General features: G+C 41.1%; 1 protein-coding gene across 1 annotated transcript; it reads left to right on the top strand.

The window, feature by feature from the left end:
* The first annotated feature begins 973 nt into the window (after positions 1-973).
* On the top strand, positions 974-15,899 carry LOC117020364 (HLA class II histocompatibility antigen, DP alpha 1 chain). Its single transcript, XM_033102797.1, has 5 exons — positions 974-1,184; positions 4,162-4,404; positions 4,778-5,059; positions 5,277-5,423; positions 15,720-15,899. The coding sequence occupies exons 1-5, from the start codon at positions 1,085-1,087 to the stop codon at positions 15,779-15,781; spliced, it is 834 nt and encodes a 277-aa protein (XP_032958688.1). The 5' UTR covers positions 974-1,084; the 3' UTR covers positions 15,782-15,899.
* Positions 15,900-16,822: the final 923 nt, after the last annotated feature.

The following is a 16,822-nucleotide window of genomic DNA, read 5'->3' as shown; positions in this document are numbered from 1 at the left end:
TTTTAATACCAGAGTAGACATGGAAGTAGATGTACAATTTTGGGCAAATTTCTTGTCCTTTCTAGGCCACAGTTTCTCATTTTTGAAATGGGGATGACAACACCTGACTTCTTGGTAACTGTGAGAGTGAAATGAGAGCACACATATAAAATGCCTCAGAAACTTAAAGATCTGAGTGTTTTTGAATAGACCAATGAACTTACCAGGGACCATCCTTTTGTTTGCAATTCAATATTTTTTTGGTAACTTTTAAACACGAAATAATCCCCAACAAACAAATTTACAGATAGTTCCTGAAATGAAGTAAAATATACTCCCTGAACACAAACTTAAGAAAGAAAATGACAAATGAGTATAATTTTCAACAAATTTATTAAGTACTTAAATATATAAAGTTATTTGACTTAGATTTTCCATTAGGAACAAGGATGCATTCTATTAATGGTAATGTGGTCAGACACAGGTTTAGAGTGAAATTTCCTGGCTGTGAAGCCCCTTTCTTGCTGTTTCCTGGCTTTCTGACTGTGGACAAGTTATTTAATGAGCTGTGGCTTAGTTTCCTCTCATGTAGAATGGAGATTGTTGTGGAGCCTATGTCATTGGTTTATTGGGAAAACAAATTAGAATAATATTTAATATTTGTGAATGTCTAAAACAGAGCCTTGCACATATCAGGTATCAAGAAACGTTCATTAATATAATGCAAGGCTAGTTCAGAACACCAAATAAGAAATACTCAAGGATCAACTTCAATGACATATTTCTAAACAACCCCATTAAAAGGAAGGTGATTTTGTCTCCATTTCAGTTTTCCACCTCTTAGTCCCAATCCACGTAGGTTGAGGCTTTCTGGGCCATGTCAGTCCTGACAGTTGTCTCACTTCCTCTCTCAGCCATTCTAGCATGTTCTTTCCCAGCCACAGAGATGCCCCTTCTGACGTTTTTGGGTTGGCAGAGCCCCATCAAGCTGTTTCACCTCCACCCCTCCTCCCTCCACGGGTACGGAACTAAGTCCAGGATTTATCCCCCTCCTCTGCTCTGCCTTGTTTACTCCTCAGTGTCTGGCTCACGGCAGCCACTGCAGATGCCACCTGAAGACAGAAGGAGCCAGACCAGAGTCATGATCCTGAGGGCCATCACCCTGGCTGCCCTGCTGAGTCCCCATGGCACTGGGGCCATCAGGGGTGAGTGCTCAGGTGGGCCAGAGCGGGGCGGGGGGTGGGGAGAGACTACAGGAGGTTTTGTAGCCCACAGGTGCTGTTTCCATCCTGTGCCTCTTCTCTCTTCTTTTGCTTCTTCCGTGAGGTCATCTTTTACTTCCTCTCCTTCTATCAACAGTAATGGCCATCGTTTATTGAACAACTACCAAGTGCCAAATCTCATTTCATTTTCACAACAGCTTTTCAGCAAGATGTTTATTATTCTCATTTTAGAAGTGAAAAGGCTGAGGCTCAAAGAGAATAACAAATGTCTCATGAGCCCCAGGTCACAGCGCTGATGACTGAAGAGCCTCAGCTCTGCATCCTTCTCAGGACGGTCTCTCTCTTCGTCTCTCTGACATTTCAGAGATGAACTTCTTGATAGGAGTCTGCAGTGTCTGTTTTTTACTTTCTCCTGTTTCATTCAACCCACTGCATTGTCCCTTTGCCTCTCCCATCTCTGATGCCTCCATAGAACCCAAGCCAGTGATCACTTCTCTATGTATGTCTTACCTGTGTTATTAGTAATATTTGCAATGTGACCACTTCCTCCTTCCTGGACCTTTTCTCTTGTTCCTTGTCTTTTATGAACACACTTCCTCCTTGTTTCTTCCTACTCTTTAAGCCTGTCCTTTTCAGCCTTTTAAAAAACGTCCATGTTTGCCAGGACCACACACTCAGATCCTGCTGTTATGACTTTATGTACTTTTTCTTGAGTGACCGAATCCAAACTTATAACTTCCCCTACCATGAGGACTCCTACTCTACGTCACTCGTCCAGTCTAGCCCTTAGAGCTACCCAATTATTTCAATTTCCCTCAAATCAACTCTACGTTGTCCCCTGGAGATTCAAACTCAGAATGTCCCAAACAGAACATTTTCTCTTCTCTCAATCACTGTCTTATCCTCCATTACCTGTTCAGTCACCGAAGCCACAATTCTCCATATGGCCTGGTTCTCCTGGACTCCTTCACATCCCTGCTTCTACCACAATGATTACTGATTCCCGTGGCTTCTCATTTCTTTACTGCCATCCCAATCCACCTGCTCTCCTCCTTACCCTGTGTTACTGCCCCATCTACACATGAGTCACTTTCCACTTGATTGCTGAGAAGTCCTACTGGTCTTGCTTTCAAACTAGCCTCCTCCAATCCATCTTTCCTGCTGTTGCCACCTCCAGGTACAAATCTGATCCTGTCACTCTCTTGATTCAGAGCCTTCCACGATTTCCCAGGGGCTGTGAAATAATGTCCAAACACCTGTAGTCAGCACACAGGGCAAGTCGCAAGGCAGCCCCACACGCCTCTCAGTTCCATCGCACAACTTGTACTTCTCCAAGCTCTTTCACAGCTCTCCACTCCTGAGCCAACTTCTCCTGCTAGAAATTCCATTTCCCCCTTTCTCTTTTTGCTAACTGCAGATGAACACCAGCTCTAAGAAGCCCCACTCAAATTTCATTTTGACTTGGATGCTGTCCTTTTGCTCCCAAACATGTGTATACCTTTTCATTACTCAGCAGTGATCAAACCATACTCGTATGTACAATAATAGTTTTTTCTTTATCTTTCTCATTCTTTGGATTCCAAGCAGCATGAGGACAAGCACCATGTCTTGGAGTTTTACCTTTACAGCCTGCCTGGAGAGCGAAACTTCACAATAAGTGTTTCTTTGAATGAAAATTAACATTTTTGCTTCAAAATGCACAGACACTTAGTTCTAAGAATTTGTGAAAATGATAAAAATGAAATATCCTAATTTTAGCAAACCACATCCATATAGCTAAGCCTGTACTCCATTTTCTCTCTCTCTCTCTTTTTTCTTTCAGCTTTTTTTCTGTAGGCAAGTGATTCTCTAGACACTAAATTAAATAGAAGACCCCAAGCAGTCATATGTGACAATGAATCCTGTCACTAGAAGTGTCTAAGGAGAGAATTGGTTTTCCAGTGTTGGGGCTATTCGGGGGAATCTTTAATTAGGGAGTTAGACCACTGAACCCTGCAATGTCATTTCTACTTAGTTCCTCTACCTGTCTCAACCCCAAACGCTCTCATTTTTATTGTTTTACTGTAATACTAATAGATTTTTTTTTGGTCAACCCTTTGTTGCTCCTTACACGTCAGTTAAAACTAAGATACTATCCCATAGGTATTTTAAATGCAACAACTTTTGTTTCCAATGGTAACTACACTTAAAAACATAAATTCAACAAGAAAACTTGTGAATGTTGTGTGAGTATTAATACTTTTAAATTTAATATGCCTAAAATGAATGTGTTATGAACAAAATTACATAACCTACCATTTTTTATTAAATGAAGAAAGTAACTTGAAGTCTATCAATAGCACCAAGACTCTGGAGGTCTTTTCATTTCCTTCACTACTGAAAAAAATTTCCACTCTGAAAATTTTTTATTCCCTTCTCTCTTCTTCCCTGCCCCACTCTGTGATTTGAGAACTAATTATATGTCTGATCTTGTAAAGATTCTGAGATCTTGTGGGAGTGGAGTAGGGAGGACGATTCAATATTACTTCTACCAGGAGTTGTGTTATCTTGAGCCAGTTACCTAACCTCTGTGGTCAGTTCCCTAAATATGCAAAATAAGGCTCTCCATAGTGGGGGTGGTGGTGAAGATTCAGTGAATAAGTTGAAAACATGGTAAGTACTCAGTAAATATTATCTTATTGTGCTCAATATTGTTACTGTTGTACTGGAGTGACAAATGTTTAAGTCTTCAGGAACAAGAGAAACAACATGAATTTTCAATAAGTCATTTCTCTCATTGTTTTCTCCCTTTTCTTTTCTTCTTTTTTCTTTTCTTTTCTTTTGTGTTGCATTTCTCATATTCTGTGGTATTCCTTCATGTTCCCAATAACCTTCCCTTTATTTACTTGCTTTCTGTATTTCGTTTACTTTTCCTACTTGTTGACCCATTCTTCAAACTCCCTTCTTCCACTTCATGCAGTCCATGTGTCAACCTATGCCGAGTTTGTCCAGACATACAGACCCTCTGGGGAGTACATGTTTGAATTTGATGGGGACGAGCAGTTCTATGTGGACCTGGATAAGAAGGAGACCGTTTGGCACCTGCCGGAGTTTATTCATGCCTTTGACTATGATGCTCGGAGGGGTATTGCTGACATTGTCATGGCGAGGAAGAACTTGAACACCTTGATCCAACGGTCCAACCACACCAGGGCCACAAGTGGTACTGCTTTCTCTTGCTTGTTCTTCTACAGCCCAGCTGCAGGGGTGGGAGAGCCCCGCTGCTACACAGAGAATGGGAATCCAGATGCCCACTCATGATGAACCCTCCAGATGAGTGGGCAGTATTCGGTCCACAAAGCAGGGCACAAAGGCTGTCAGAGGAGGCATTTTCTTCTTATTCAAGAAACGTTGGGTTGAGGGAGGCCAGGTCAGGAGCATGAGAAGCTTGGATTCTGGCCTGGGAGCCCTAGGAGTGGGGGGGGGGGGAGCCTGAGACAGGTGACTCCTAATCTGGAGAACATTTTGCTTGAGCTGGGGGAGCCTTTGAGATGCAGCCGAAGGCAGTAGACTCACCAGATCCTGTGCCTCCTCAGAGCCCCCTGAGGTGACTGTGTTTTCCAAGGAGCCTGTGGAGCTGGGTCAGCCCAACACTCTCATCTGCCACGTGGACAAGTTCTTCCCACCCGTGCTCAATGTCACATGGCTGCGCAATGGGCAGACGGTAACCGAAGGGGTGGCTGAAACCATCTTCCTGCCTAGCACAGAATTCAGATTCCACAAGTTCCACTACCTGACCTTCCTTCCCACGGCCGATGATGTCTACGACTGCCGGGTGGAACACTGGGGCCTGGACGAGCCGCTCCTCAGGCACTGGGGTATGGAGCGCTCTCCCTTTGCCAATACCATCCTGATATCATCTTATTTCCAAGAGCCACCTCTCCTCAGCACCTGCTTTCCTTAATCCCATGGTTTGTTGTCACTTTGTCCAAATGTCACCATCCCACGCTTTCTAATTCTAATTCTATGTCCTCATACCTGAGGCCAGCTCCTGCTCTCTGAACCTCCTGACTCCATCTTTTCTTTGTGCCCTAGAGGCCCAGGAGCCGATCCAGGTGCCTGAGATGATGGAGACTGTGGTCTGTGCCCTGGGCCTGGTGGTAGGCCTGGCAGGAATCGTCACTGGCACCATCATCCTGAAGACCAGGCGACCTGACACCATTTGTGGGTGCAGGGGCCCCTGTGAGTCATTTCAGATGTGGGGGTATTAGGGACACCATGGAAAGAGGAGGTGGCATGTTATGGGAGGTGGATGTGTTACCTAGCAAGGGTCCACTGTCCAATGTGCATAGCAGCCAATACTATAGCACTGGCTTTTGAAATAAGAAAAGGCTTTTATTTGTGAGTTGACTGGCAAGGAGATAGGAGGCAAGGCTCCAATCTCTCTCTCTGATCCAGGTTTCAGGGCAGGGTTTTAATGGGTAGTAGTTAAGGGTTCACAAGTGTTACTTGTAAGTGATGTATCCAAGGTTTAAACTTTGGTTCTGGGTCTTCTTAAAACAGGATAGACCAGTTTGAGCGGCTTCTGCTTTACAGATGGGAAGGAGAAACACTTCAATAGGGGTTCTTTGGGCCCTTTATGGTTTAGAGTCACTGAGCTAGATGAAAACAATAACAAATACCATGATGAAGAACATCAGTGGAGTTCCTTACTGTGTACCAGGCACTATTCTATATGATTCTTATGTGTTCACTTATTTATATACAGGGGACACAGGCATGAGGAGAGGTAGAAATCTGTCCAAGATCACACAGCTTGAAAGATACAGAGCCTGGATTTGAACCTGGGCATGGGGGGACGGGACTCCAGAGGCTTACTATTGTACTGGAGTGACAGATGCTTAAGTCTTCAGGAACAAGAGAAACAACATGAATTTTCAATAAGTCATTTCTCTCATTGTTATCCAATTGTTATCCAATTATATCATCGGCAGCCAGTATATCTCTCCCTTACAATCTTCAAAGCCTTGATTTTCTTCTGTTTTTATAGTGATGTCTAGAACCTCCAATACTAGTTAGACATTTTTGTTTTTAAAAAGCAATCCAACTTTATTTTTTAAATAATTTTTTGTTTTTTCAATTACAATTGACATACAATATATTAGTTTCAGGCATATAACATAGTGATTAGACATTTATATGTTATAACTTATAAAGTGATCACCCTAATAGATCCAATACCCATCTGACATCATACATAGTTATTACAATATTATTGATTATGTTCTTTATGCTATACTTTACATCCCCATGACTATTTTGTAACTACCAATTAGTACTTTTTAATCCCTTCCTCTTTTTCATCCATACCTCAACACCCCTCCCGTCTGGCAACCATCGAAATGTTCTCTGTATCTATGAGTTTCTGTTTTTTGATTTTTTAAAATATTTTATTGGGGAAGGGGAACAGGACTTTATTGGGGAACAGTGTGTACTTCCAGGACTTTTTTCCAAGTCAAGTTTTTGTCCTTTCAATCTTAGTTGTGGAGGGTGCCGTTCAACTTCAAATTGTTGTCCTTTCAGTCTTAGTTGTGGAGGGCACAGCTCAGCTGCAGGTCCAGTTGCCGTTGTTAGTTGCAGGGGACACAGCCCAGCATCCTTTGCGGGAGCCCAACCAGCAACCTTGTGGTTGAGAGGACGCGCTCCAACCAACTGAGCCATCTGGGAGCTCAGGGGCAGCTCAGCTTAAGGTGCCGTGTTTAATCTTAGTTGCAGGGGGCGCGGCCCACCATCCCTTGTGGGAGTCGAGGAATCGAAATGGCAACCTTGTGGTTGAGAGCCCACTGGCCCATGTGGGAATTGAACCGGCAGCCTTCGGCATTAGGAGCACAGAGCTCCAACCGCCTGAGCCATTGGGCCAGCCCCTGTTTCTATTTTCATGAAATATTTTCCATCCCTTTACTTTCAGTCTGTGTGTCTTTCAATCTAAAGTGAGCCTCTTTCAGGCAGCATATGTAAGGATCTTGTTTTCTTTACCATTCAGCGACCCTGTCTTTGACGGAGCATTCAATCCACTTACATTTAAAGTAATTGTTGGTAGATATATAGTCATTGCCATTTTGTTACTCATATTTTTTATCTTTCTTCCTCCTCCTCCTTCTCCTCTTTCTCCTTTTCTCTCTCCTTCACCTTCTTCTTCAATAAGTCCCTTTAACATTTCTTGTAGTACTGGTTTGGTGGTGATGAACTCCTTTAGCTTTTTCTTGTCTAGGAAGCTCTTTATCTGTCCTTCGATTCTAAATGATAGCTTTGCTGAGTATAATAATCTTAGTTGTAGGTTCTTGCTTTTCATCACTTGGAATATTTCCTGCCAAATCCCTTCTGGCCTGCAAAGTTTCTGTTGAGAAATCAACTGACAGTCTTATGGGAGCTCCCTTGTAGGTAACTAACTGCTTTGTTCTTGCTACTTTTAAGATTTTCTCTTTATCTTTAACATTTGGTATTTTAACTATAATGTGTCTTGGTGTGGGCCTCTTTGGGTTCATCTTGTTTGGGACTCTGCACTTCCTGAACTTGTATGTCTATTTCGTTCTTCAAGTTAGGGAAGGTTTCCATCATTAATTATTTCTTCAAATAGGTTTTCAATTCCTTGCTTTCTCTCTTCTCCTTCTGGTACTCCTATTATGTGAATGTTGGTACACTTGATGCTATCCTTAAGAGGCCCCTTAAGCTATCTTTGTTTTTTTGGATTTTTTTTTCTTTTTGCTGTTCTGATTGGGTGTTTTCTGCTACCTTACCTTCTGAATCACTGATTCAGTCCTCTGCTTCATCTAATCTACTGTTGATTCCCTTTAATGTATTCTTCATTTCAGTTATTGTATGCTTTATTTCTGGAGATTTGTTTTCTATCTCCTTTTTTATGTTTCCTAGCTCTTTGTTAAAATTATCCCTGAGTTCATTGAGCATCTTTATAACCAGTGATTTTTTTCTTAATTTAATTTTTTTTATGAGTGAGGGATTTTCTTTTTTTAAAATTTTATTGGGGAATATTGGGGAACAGTGTGTTTCTCCAGGGCCCATCATCTCCAAGTTGCCCTTCAATCTAGTTGTGGAGGGCGCAACTCAGCTCCAAATCCAGTTGCCATGTTTAATCTTAGTTGCAGGGGAGCAGCCCACCATCCCATCTGGGAATTGAACTGGCAACATTATTGTTGAAAGCTCATGCTAACTAACTGAACCATCTGGTCGCCCCTCTGGAAGTTCAGCGGCAGTTCATTGTCTTCAATCTAATTGTGGAGGGCACAGCTCACTGGCCCATGTGGGAATCGAACTAGCAACCCTGTTGTTCAGGGCTTGCACTCTAACCAACTGAGCTATGCATCTGCCCTATAAGCAGTGTTTTGAACTCTGCATCTGGTAGATTGCTTGTCTCCATTTTGTTTAGTTCTTTTTCTGAAGCTTTGTTATATTCTTTCATTTGGGACATGATTTTTTGTCTCACCATTTTGGCTGCCTCCCTGTGTTTATTTCTATGTAATAGGTACTGCTGATGTGTCTCCCAGCCTTATGTAGTAGGTTCCCTGTGTGGCCCAGTGGTGCAGTCTCCTTGGTCCCCTAAACTGGGTCCTCCAGGTATGTTTGTTGTATGGGTTGTGTGTGCCCTCCTGTTGTAGTTGAGCCTTGGTTGCTGTTTGCATGTCATTAGAAGGAATTGACTCATGGGTTTATCGGTTGTGAGGACAGTTGTGACTACAGTGGAGGAGCTGTTGTACAGGGGCTTACCCTATGGAGTAGGATTCATTTTAGCAATGCTTTGGTGCCTGCCCAGACTGCCTTTTTGGTATATCATCCTTGGAGGCAGCTGAGTGGTGGGTACTCTGTTCAGTCTGAAGCTGGCCACCGGGCATGCTGGTCTCAGGGCCTCCTGGAAGGGACCCCACTGCATGTCAGGTTCAGCAGTGGCCTGTGTCTTACCTGGGACCACCTGGTATGAGCCACAAAACAATCTGCAGATGGCCGCCACCCTCAGAGGTGCCTTGAGAGGCCAAGTAACAAACTGAGACTGGCTGCCACTAGTGGCAGGTTTGGGATTCCTCAGCCAGAGGTGTGGGCCACACTGAGGTCAGATGCTGTTGGTTTTGGGTTTAGTGAACCTTGAGAGATTTTAAGAAAGTCTGCAACATGAGCCAAGACAGCCCATTTGTATGGAAAAGCCACTGGAAGCAGCTTGGGTGGGCCTGCAAGTGAGTGGGGCAGTTTCTCAGGGAATCATCAGACCAGAGTGAACAGAGTTAGACAGTTTGATGAAGACTCAGATATGGCACCCTCCTGCATCTGCGTACCAGGAGTGGGGAGGCATCAACAAAGAAACAATTGATTCTGCCAACACTTCTGTCTGGGAGAAAGCTGCCCCCCCAGCCTTCATCCTGAAGCCAGACAATTCAGTTCTTCCCCATATGTCCCTGGTGCCTTTTGAGCTGCTGCTCAGTGCTGGAGCTCAGAGTGAGTCTGTTGGCAAATAAGTCTCTGCACAGGTCTTTTAAGAGGAATGCCTGGGACTCCTGCCACTCTTCATCTCACTCAGCCACAATCTCCACTGGTTTTCACAGCCAGAAGTTGTGGGGACTTCTCTTCCTGGCACTGGAGCCATGGGCTGGGGAGCTTGGTGTGGGGCTGGGACTCCTCACTCTTCTAGGGGGGCCTCTGCAGCTGACATATCCCTCGTGATTGTCAATGGTCACACATGGGTATGAGACCAACTCATTCCTCATCTCTGCCCCTCCTATCAGTCTTGAGGTGGCTTCTTCTGTATATCATTAGTTGTAGGATTTATGTTTAGCTAGACTTCAGTTGATTCTCAATGATGGTTGTTCTGTAGTTTAGTTGTAATTTTGATGTGGTCATGAGAAGAGGTGAGCACAGTATTTACCTACTCAGCCATCTTGATCAGAAATCCTAATTAGACATTTGTAATAATAAAGGGCATCCTACCTTTTGCATAATCTCAAAGGGAATGTATCTAATTGCTTTATAAATATGTTTGCTATAGATTTTTGGTTTATAATCTTTACCATGTGGTGAAATTTATCAGGTTCTGTTCATACATTTATTGAGTTGAATTCAGTTGACATTAATATTAATTTTCTTTTTTGGTTTACTAATTTTTTGGTCATACTGTAAGTTTCTTGACATTGAACTATCATTGCATTCCTAGGATTTTTGTGTAGGTCTCAGCCTATCAATACTGATGCTATCAGGTAGGAATGCCTGGGGCACTAACCTGGGCCCCACGGACATTCCAACAACCGGAGCCAATGTTGTGGCTGGACTGGCCCTTGTGGTTCTATTATATTGCAAGATGCATCTCAGCAATGACCATCAGGGAATTTTGAAAAAACAAAACAAAACAAGATTTATTACTGATGTGTCGTAGAGGATATACAGCATCATGCCGTGGGCAGCACAGTGAGGTTTCTGGGAGAGAAGAGGAGAGGGATCAATTTGGGGGTCTTCCTTTATTGGGATTGAGGGTGTGGTGCCAGGGTTTCACAGGTTGACTAATTATTGGTGAATTTAAAACAGTAGAGCAAGAATTAAAGCATGGGAAGGGAAAAGCAGGGTCACTCAAGCAGTCAGTTATCTAGGTCACCCAGAGGTTTCTAAAAGGGGAGCTTCATGGGTGGAGCGGTCTGGCTTTTTCTGGTTATGTAGCTGGCAATATGTATATTTGAGGTAAATGTCTTTGAATAGATGCCTCTGCAATCAAAAGCTTAATGTCAGGCACTTACATTACAATAAAAAAAGCTAATTGTAAGGCATTTACATTATACTGGGATAAATCTTATTTGCTCAAAGTGAATTATTTTTGTAATACTCATACACTATTGGATTTGGTGACATGGATGAAATTATTTCATTATTTTCTTCTCTTGTACTATCCTTAGCTCTCTCTGAAAATAAAGATGCATCAGCCTCATAAAATGAATTGGAAAGCTTTTGTTTATTTCTATGTTTTAGAATAACACTTAAAGAAGAGGAATGATTTGTGGGCTTTTTTTTCTTCACAGTAACAACCAGATTTGTGACTAATGCTCCAGTCACAGAGTACAGGCACTGGATCTTAACAATCATGTATAAATAAATAATGATAAGGTTTTGAAAGCCAAGTGTTTTAAATGAACTAAAGCTGTGTTATCTGTTAACCTAGTAACAACTTTCCAATTGAATAGATTACAGATGGGTAGCAAAGCCAACAGTAAGAAGAATCTAAAAGAATCTATAACTGGCACGTTGTCTTTTCAGGGATTTTCATTGTTTCTGTCAGGGAAAGAATGCTTGCCGCTGGAATGGCTCCTGTGATCCCTAAATGTTTGTTCTCTATACCGTGGGTGCATTACCAAAGATTAGAGGCAGATTCTTTTCTGGTCAGGGTAGGGCTTACCAGGTTCCAGTTTTTGGAAAGAGCTGAAAAGAGGGCCAAAGAAATCTGGGACTTACTCTCCTTAGGGATGCCACTGACATGTCACTTCACTACAGCCTGTTTACTTTTTGCCTTGACAAAATTGCAAGGATATAGTGTTATGGGACACCTCATTAATTTAAGGGCTGTCACTGAGGAATGATTTGTTTTTGAAATGTGGTTGAACTTTCCCAACTGCAATGTTATCAGGACAGGGGCCATTGGGAAGGTATTCTTTGCTTCTCAGTTCAGTGTCTTTGATGTTCATTACTCTATTTTAGTTTTCTATTTCTTTCTGTAGTTTTGACCTTTCTAGAAATTTATCCATCTCATCTAAAATTTCAGACTTATTGGCATAGCATTGTTCATAACAATTTTTCTTTTCATTTAAAAATGCATGTATATATAATTATTTCTCCTTTTCATTCTGAATCTCCTACATTTTCCTGAACAGTCTGTCAGAGGACTATAAGACTCTTTAAATGTTCTATTGAATCAAAATTTGATTTTGTTTATCTTCCCTACTTTTTTTCTATTTCATTGATCTTGCCCTGTCTTTGTTATTTACATACTACTTTGCTTTTGCTGTTTTTCTACATTTTCAACCTCTTACTGGAAATGATTAGCTCATTTATTTTCAGGCTTCCTTTTCCTAATAAATTTGTTTAAAAGCTAGATGTTTCCTTTGAGGTATTACTTTTGATATATAAGTTTACATTGAGTACTAAGTCTTCCATCATTTGTTCTTTCATTCCCCTTGTTATTTCCTTGCATGTTTTATGCAATAAATATGCAATTAATTTATTTATGTTTTTAAATTGATTTAGAATTCAATTGCATTATGGCTAAAAACAAAGTTTATGTGATATTAATTTGAACATACTGAGGTTTCCTTAGTGGCATACTAAATGTTAAGTTTTCAAAAATGTTCCATGTTTACTTGAAAATAATGTGTATGTTATATTCTCTTTGATGGTTGTAGAGCTCTCTATGTAACTAATTATTTGAGCCTTTTAATTATGTTATTTAGATCACCTATAAACTCTGTTTATTTTCTCTTTGCTTCAGCTCTTAGTTTTTGAGGATATGTTAAAATCTCCAGCTACTATTTTAGATTTTCCATTTTTAGAGTCTTTTCCATGTACTTCTGTCATTTGTTGTTCTTATATTTTGAGGTTTTATTTTCAGGGGCTTATGTGTTCATGACTTATAGTTTTTTTTCTTTTGCTTTTAATTTTCTTTTGGCAGATACTAGATTTGTTATGTCAGCTATGTTTGTTTCATATCTGCCTGAAATATATTTTTTATTATTTCAACCTTTTTATATTCTTTTATTATGTTTGAATTTGTTAGATCTTCTTGAAAATACAATCTGAGGGTTTCTTCTTTTTAGTTGGTTAACTAATTTATTGCAATTATTATTATATTAAAACTTTATTATATTATTAAAAGGTTGTATTTAATATACTTTATTCTTATTCATTTTTCTCATTTCTTCTATGCTATGCCAAATTCTGCTGTTATAAAAGTTGTATGTTCTAATTATACTTATAAAATGGTTTATCTTAACTTACATTTATTTACTGTATTGATTTAGAAAAAAACCTGATGAGTTCCTATATTCTCCCTGCTTCACAAAAAAGATAAGCACTTTGCAGTACTTTTGTTTTCCCCTATTATTGCCACTTACCACCTCCTCTATGTTGATATTGACTACAGTTTTAGTTTTTAAAAATTGTTTATTTATTTACTTATTGGGGGAATATTGGGGAAAAGTGTGTTTCTCCAAGATGTCAAGTCATTGTTTTTTCAATCTAGTTGTGTGTGTGTGGGAGGTGGGGGTGAGGTGGGGGACGAAGCTCAGCTCCAAGTCAAGTCGTTGTTTTCAATCTAGTTGTGGAGGGCGCAGCTCACTGGCGACCTTGGTGTTATGAGCACCCACTCCAACCACTGAGTCAACCGGCCGCCCATAAGCTCAAGGTCGCCACTGGTCCTTGTTCTTAAGGGCTCGTGCTCTAACCAACTGAGCCATCCAGCCGCCCCTTTGGTTTGTTTTAAACACAGTTTTTCCTACCTTTTAAAAAATTCAGTCTCCGCTTTTTAAGATAAACTTTGTTGAATAATTTGATATTTCTTATTTCCCACATTTCTTATAGCATCCTCTTGGATGTGTTTCTCTTGTTTTTTTTGGCAGAGAGGGGGGTACTTTTTCTAAAAATATTTTAAAAGTGGTTCTTTGACTAGCCAAATATCTAAGATTGAAATGTTCAAGAATATCTACATTGCATTAAAATGACCTTTGTTGGGGTATATATTTTGGGATCGAATGTTCTTTTTCTTCACGTCTATGAAAGTAACAGCCCATTGCCTGCTGGCATTAAGCATTGTTGATAAGAATGATGTCTATCTCATTCTTGTTCTTTTACAGATGGATCTGTTCTTGTTCTTTTATGGATGGAACGTCTCTCTCTGCAAGTGTTAAGAATTTTCTTTGTTTTTGAAGTTCTTACAGTTTCCTTATAGTATATCTAGATATGTGTTTTTTTTAAGATATGCATTTCTAAATAATCTATTTTTCACTCAATGCACCATTTCAAATTAAATTATGTCATCTTTCATTAAACCTTAGACATCTATTCTTTTTCCCAGACATTTCATCTCTCTTTACTTTTCATCTCCTACTTTCTTAGTGTCTAATTATCAAGATATCAGAATGTCTATTTCTATTCTTCATGTCTCATAGCTTTCCTTTTATATTTCCTATTATTTATTCTCTCATACTGACATCAGGAGTTTCGCAGTCTGACTATGTATTTATTAATTATTCTTCAGTTGCAAAAGTCCCACTAGTTATTTCATCTAAATGTTCTTTGTTCCAACCATTATTAAAACTCAATATTTCTGCTTGATTCATTGGTTTCTTATTTTTACTTCAAATAACCAATATCCTTCTTTACCTCTCTCCTTAAACCCTTTTACTGTGAACCGAAGACATATGTAAGAAATACACAAAACAATAATGTACAGCCAATGATTATCAAGTCAACACTTATGTAACTAGTATCTAGGTCAAGAAATAGAACACTGCCAGCATCCCAGGGGCCCTCTTTTGACCAGCAGATAATTGGTGAACTTTGCAGGAACCAGAAGCTCTTTTTATCCATAATGCCTAGCATAGTTCCTGGTACATAGTAGGTCCTCAGTACATGTCTCTGGTGTAAATGAGTAATTAATTACTTGTTTAATATGTACTCACTGAATACTTTCTAACCTCCAAAGACTCCAACTCATTTGATTCCAAATCGCATATCCACGTGACTCGCTTTGGACAATGGAATGTGAGAACTGATGTGTTATTTCTAGGAGGGATCATTAAGAGCCAGTGTACAGATTCACTAGGTTCTCTTCACTCCGCTGGAGAGATTATGCGAGCAGATGCTAAGATCGAGGTCTGTCAGCCTGGCTCCCCGAGTACCTGTGATTGCCAGAGCTGCTCTGCTGACTCTCATTGGACATGTGGCATAAGCAAAAACTAGGGAACTTTTTACTTCAGCTCTGTTATATTATTCTTACTATATAAAAGGCATAGAAAGAGAGGCATTCAAAGAGACTTAGAAGAAGCAGAAAGGCAGGAAAATTACAAAAATATTTCATCACACAAGTCAAGGGAGCAGAAATTTCAGGAAGGAGGACATAGTTAATAGTGTTAGATGTTCATAAGCTGTAGCTAAGGGACGTATCACTGAGCCTGGTAGTAAATGGCTATTGGAGCCCCGTGGAGCAGCCTCCCACGGTGTGCAACTACCTGCTCCAACTTCCATCGGCTCACTGCTGGGCTTCGCTGTCTTTGGAATTTCAGAGCATGTAGGCTGTGGAGAGCTGGAGGGAGGGAAATGACATGTCCCTCAGGTGCCCCTGACTTCTTACTGATCCTCATCTGGGGCTAGCAACATCTGCTGGGGAGACCACCTTCTCCTTAGGGGCCTACGAGAGAAGAAAATGAAGGGAGTGGCTGTAAAGGGGTAGAGGATGCAAAGCTACATTGGGAGTCCTAATCCACTATGTTTATCCTACTGCAGGTGACAAGCTTTCCGTGACAGAAGAGGACATAGGGGAGAACCCAGGGTCAGGTCTACTTTAAAGCTTGAATCCCTTTGAATCTCTGCTCAACACCCCAAAACCCCTCTAATTCTTGCCTGTATGTGATCCTACTCACACGTAGCAACTTGCAAAGCCCTGACACATAGAAAGTGCGCATTAAATGTTGAAACTTGAAGTGTGGTGAAAAGTGGTCCCCACCCTGGATGGTCTCTAAGCCCCGGTCTCCTCTGGGACTTCTCCCTACATAGCATCCTTCCTGAGAAATCCCAGAGACCTATAAATATCTGTGTGTCAGAGCTAGATGTGTCTGGTGCCTTCTTTGAGACTCCAGGGCCTTTGTCTGGTCTCTCTATACTTCACTTCCTATGAACATGTATCCTGGACCTGCAATATAGGTGCGGACACTGGTTTCTGACTCTGCCAGGAGGTAGGTCTAGAGAACGTTCACTCTGCCCTGGGTACATCTCTAGCCTATAGTGTGGGGTAGAGACAATAAGGATGGTTGGTGCTCATTATGCGGCTGATTTACTCTGAACTATTCCTCACATCATCTCTGTGCCACCGCTCACCTCCTTTGACCTCCCTTTCTTATTTCACCCAGAATTCTGATTGCTTCTGGACTCTGACTTCCGGGGCTTCCCACCTCTTCTAGGCCCACTAGACCCACCATTTTGCAGGAATTTCTCATAGTAAAGGTGTTAAGTCCTTAGTGACTCAATGTTTTCTTTTACACCATAGCCCTCTCCCAGAACACAGAGACATCTAAGGTGGGGCTGGGTCCAGGAGAAGGACAAGCGCAGTGTCATCTGTACTGTATCCACTGATATCCCCGCCCCACCCCGCCAGGCTTTACTTTATTCCTCCCATTTTCTTCCAGGAGCATTTGCAATCAGCTTTGACGATCCCCATATGTTATCTGGTTTACTGATGTATAAATCCCAGCTGTGGATTAAGGTCAGATCTCTCCCACAATGTACCTGGGCCCAGAGCAAAGTGTGGAAATATGGATGAGAATCTGTTTCAGTTGTAGAATTTTAACATAAACTACTTTACCATTCTGTCATGCATGATCTTGGTGGTG

Source organism: Rhinolophus ferrumequinum, chromosome 3 (genome assembly GCF_004115265.2).
Source record: "Rhinolophus ferrumequinum isolate MPI-CBG mRhiFer1 chromosome 3, mRhiFer1_v1.p, whole genome shotgun sequence".
NCBI lineage: Eukaryota > Metazoa > Chordata > Mammalia > Chiroptera > Rhinolophidae > Rhinolophus > Rhinolophus ferrumequinum.
This window is presented reverse-complemented; position numbering and strand designations above follow the sequence as displayed.

Coding starts and splice junctions, on each gene's coding strand:
- LOC117020364 (XM_033102797.1), top strand. CDS start 1,085: ATGCCACCTGAAGACAGAAGGAGCCAGACCAGAGTCATGATCCTGAGG. Junction 4,405..4,777: donor CCACACCAGGGCCACAAGTG/GTACTGCTTTCT, acceptor GTGCCTCCTCAG/AGCCCCCTGAGGTGACTGTG. Junction 5,424..15,719: donor TTGTGGGTGCAGGGGCCCCT/GTGAGTCATTTC, acceptor ATCCTACTGCAG/GTGACAAGCTTTCCGTGACA.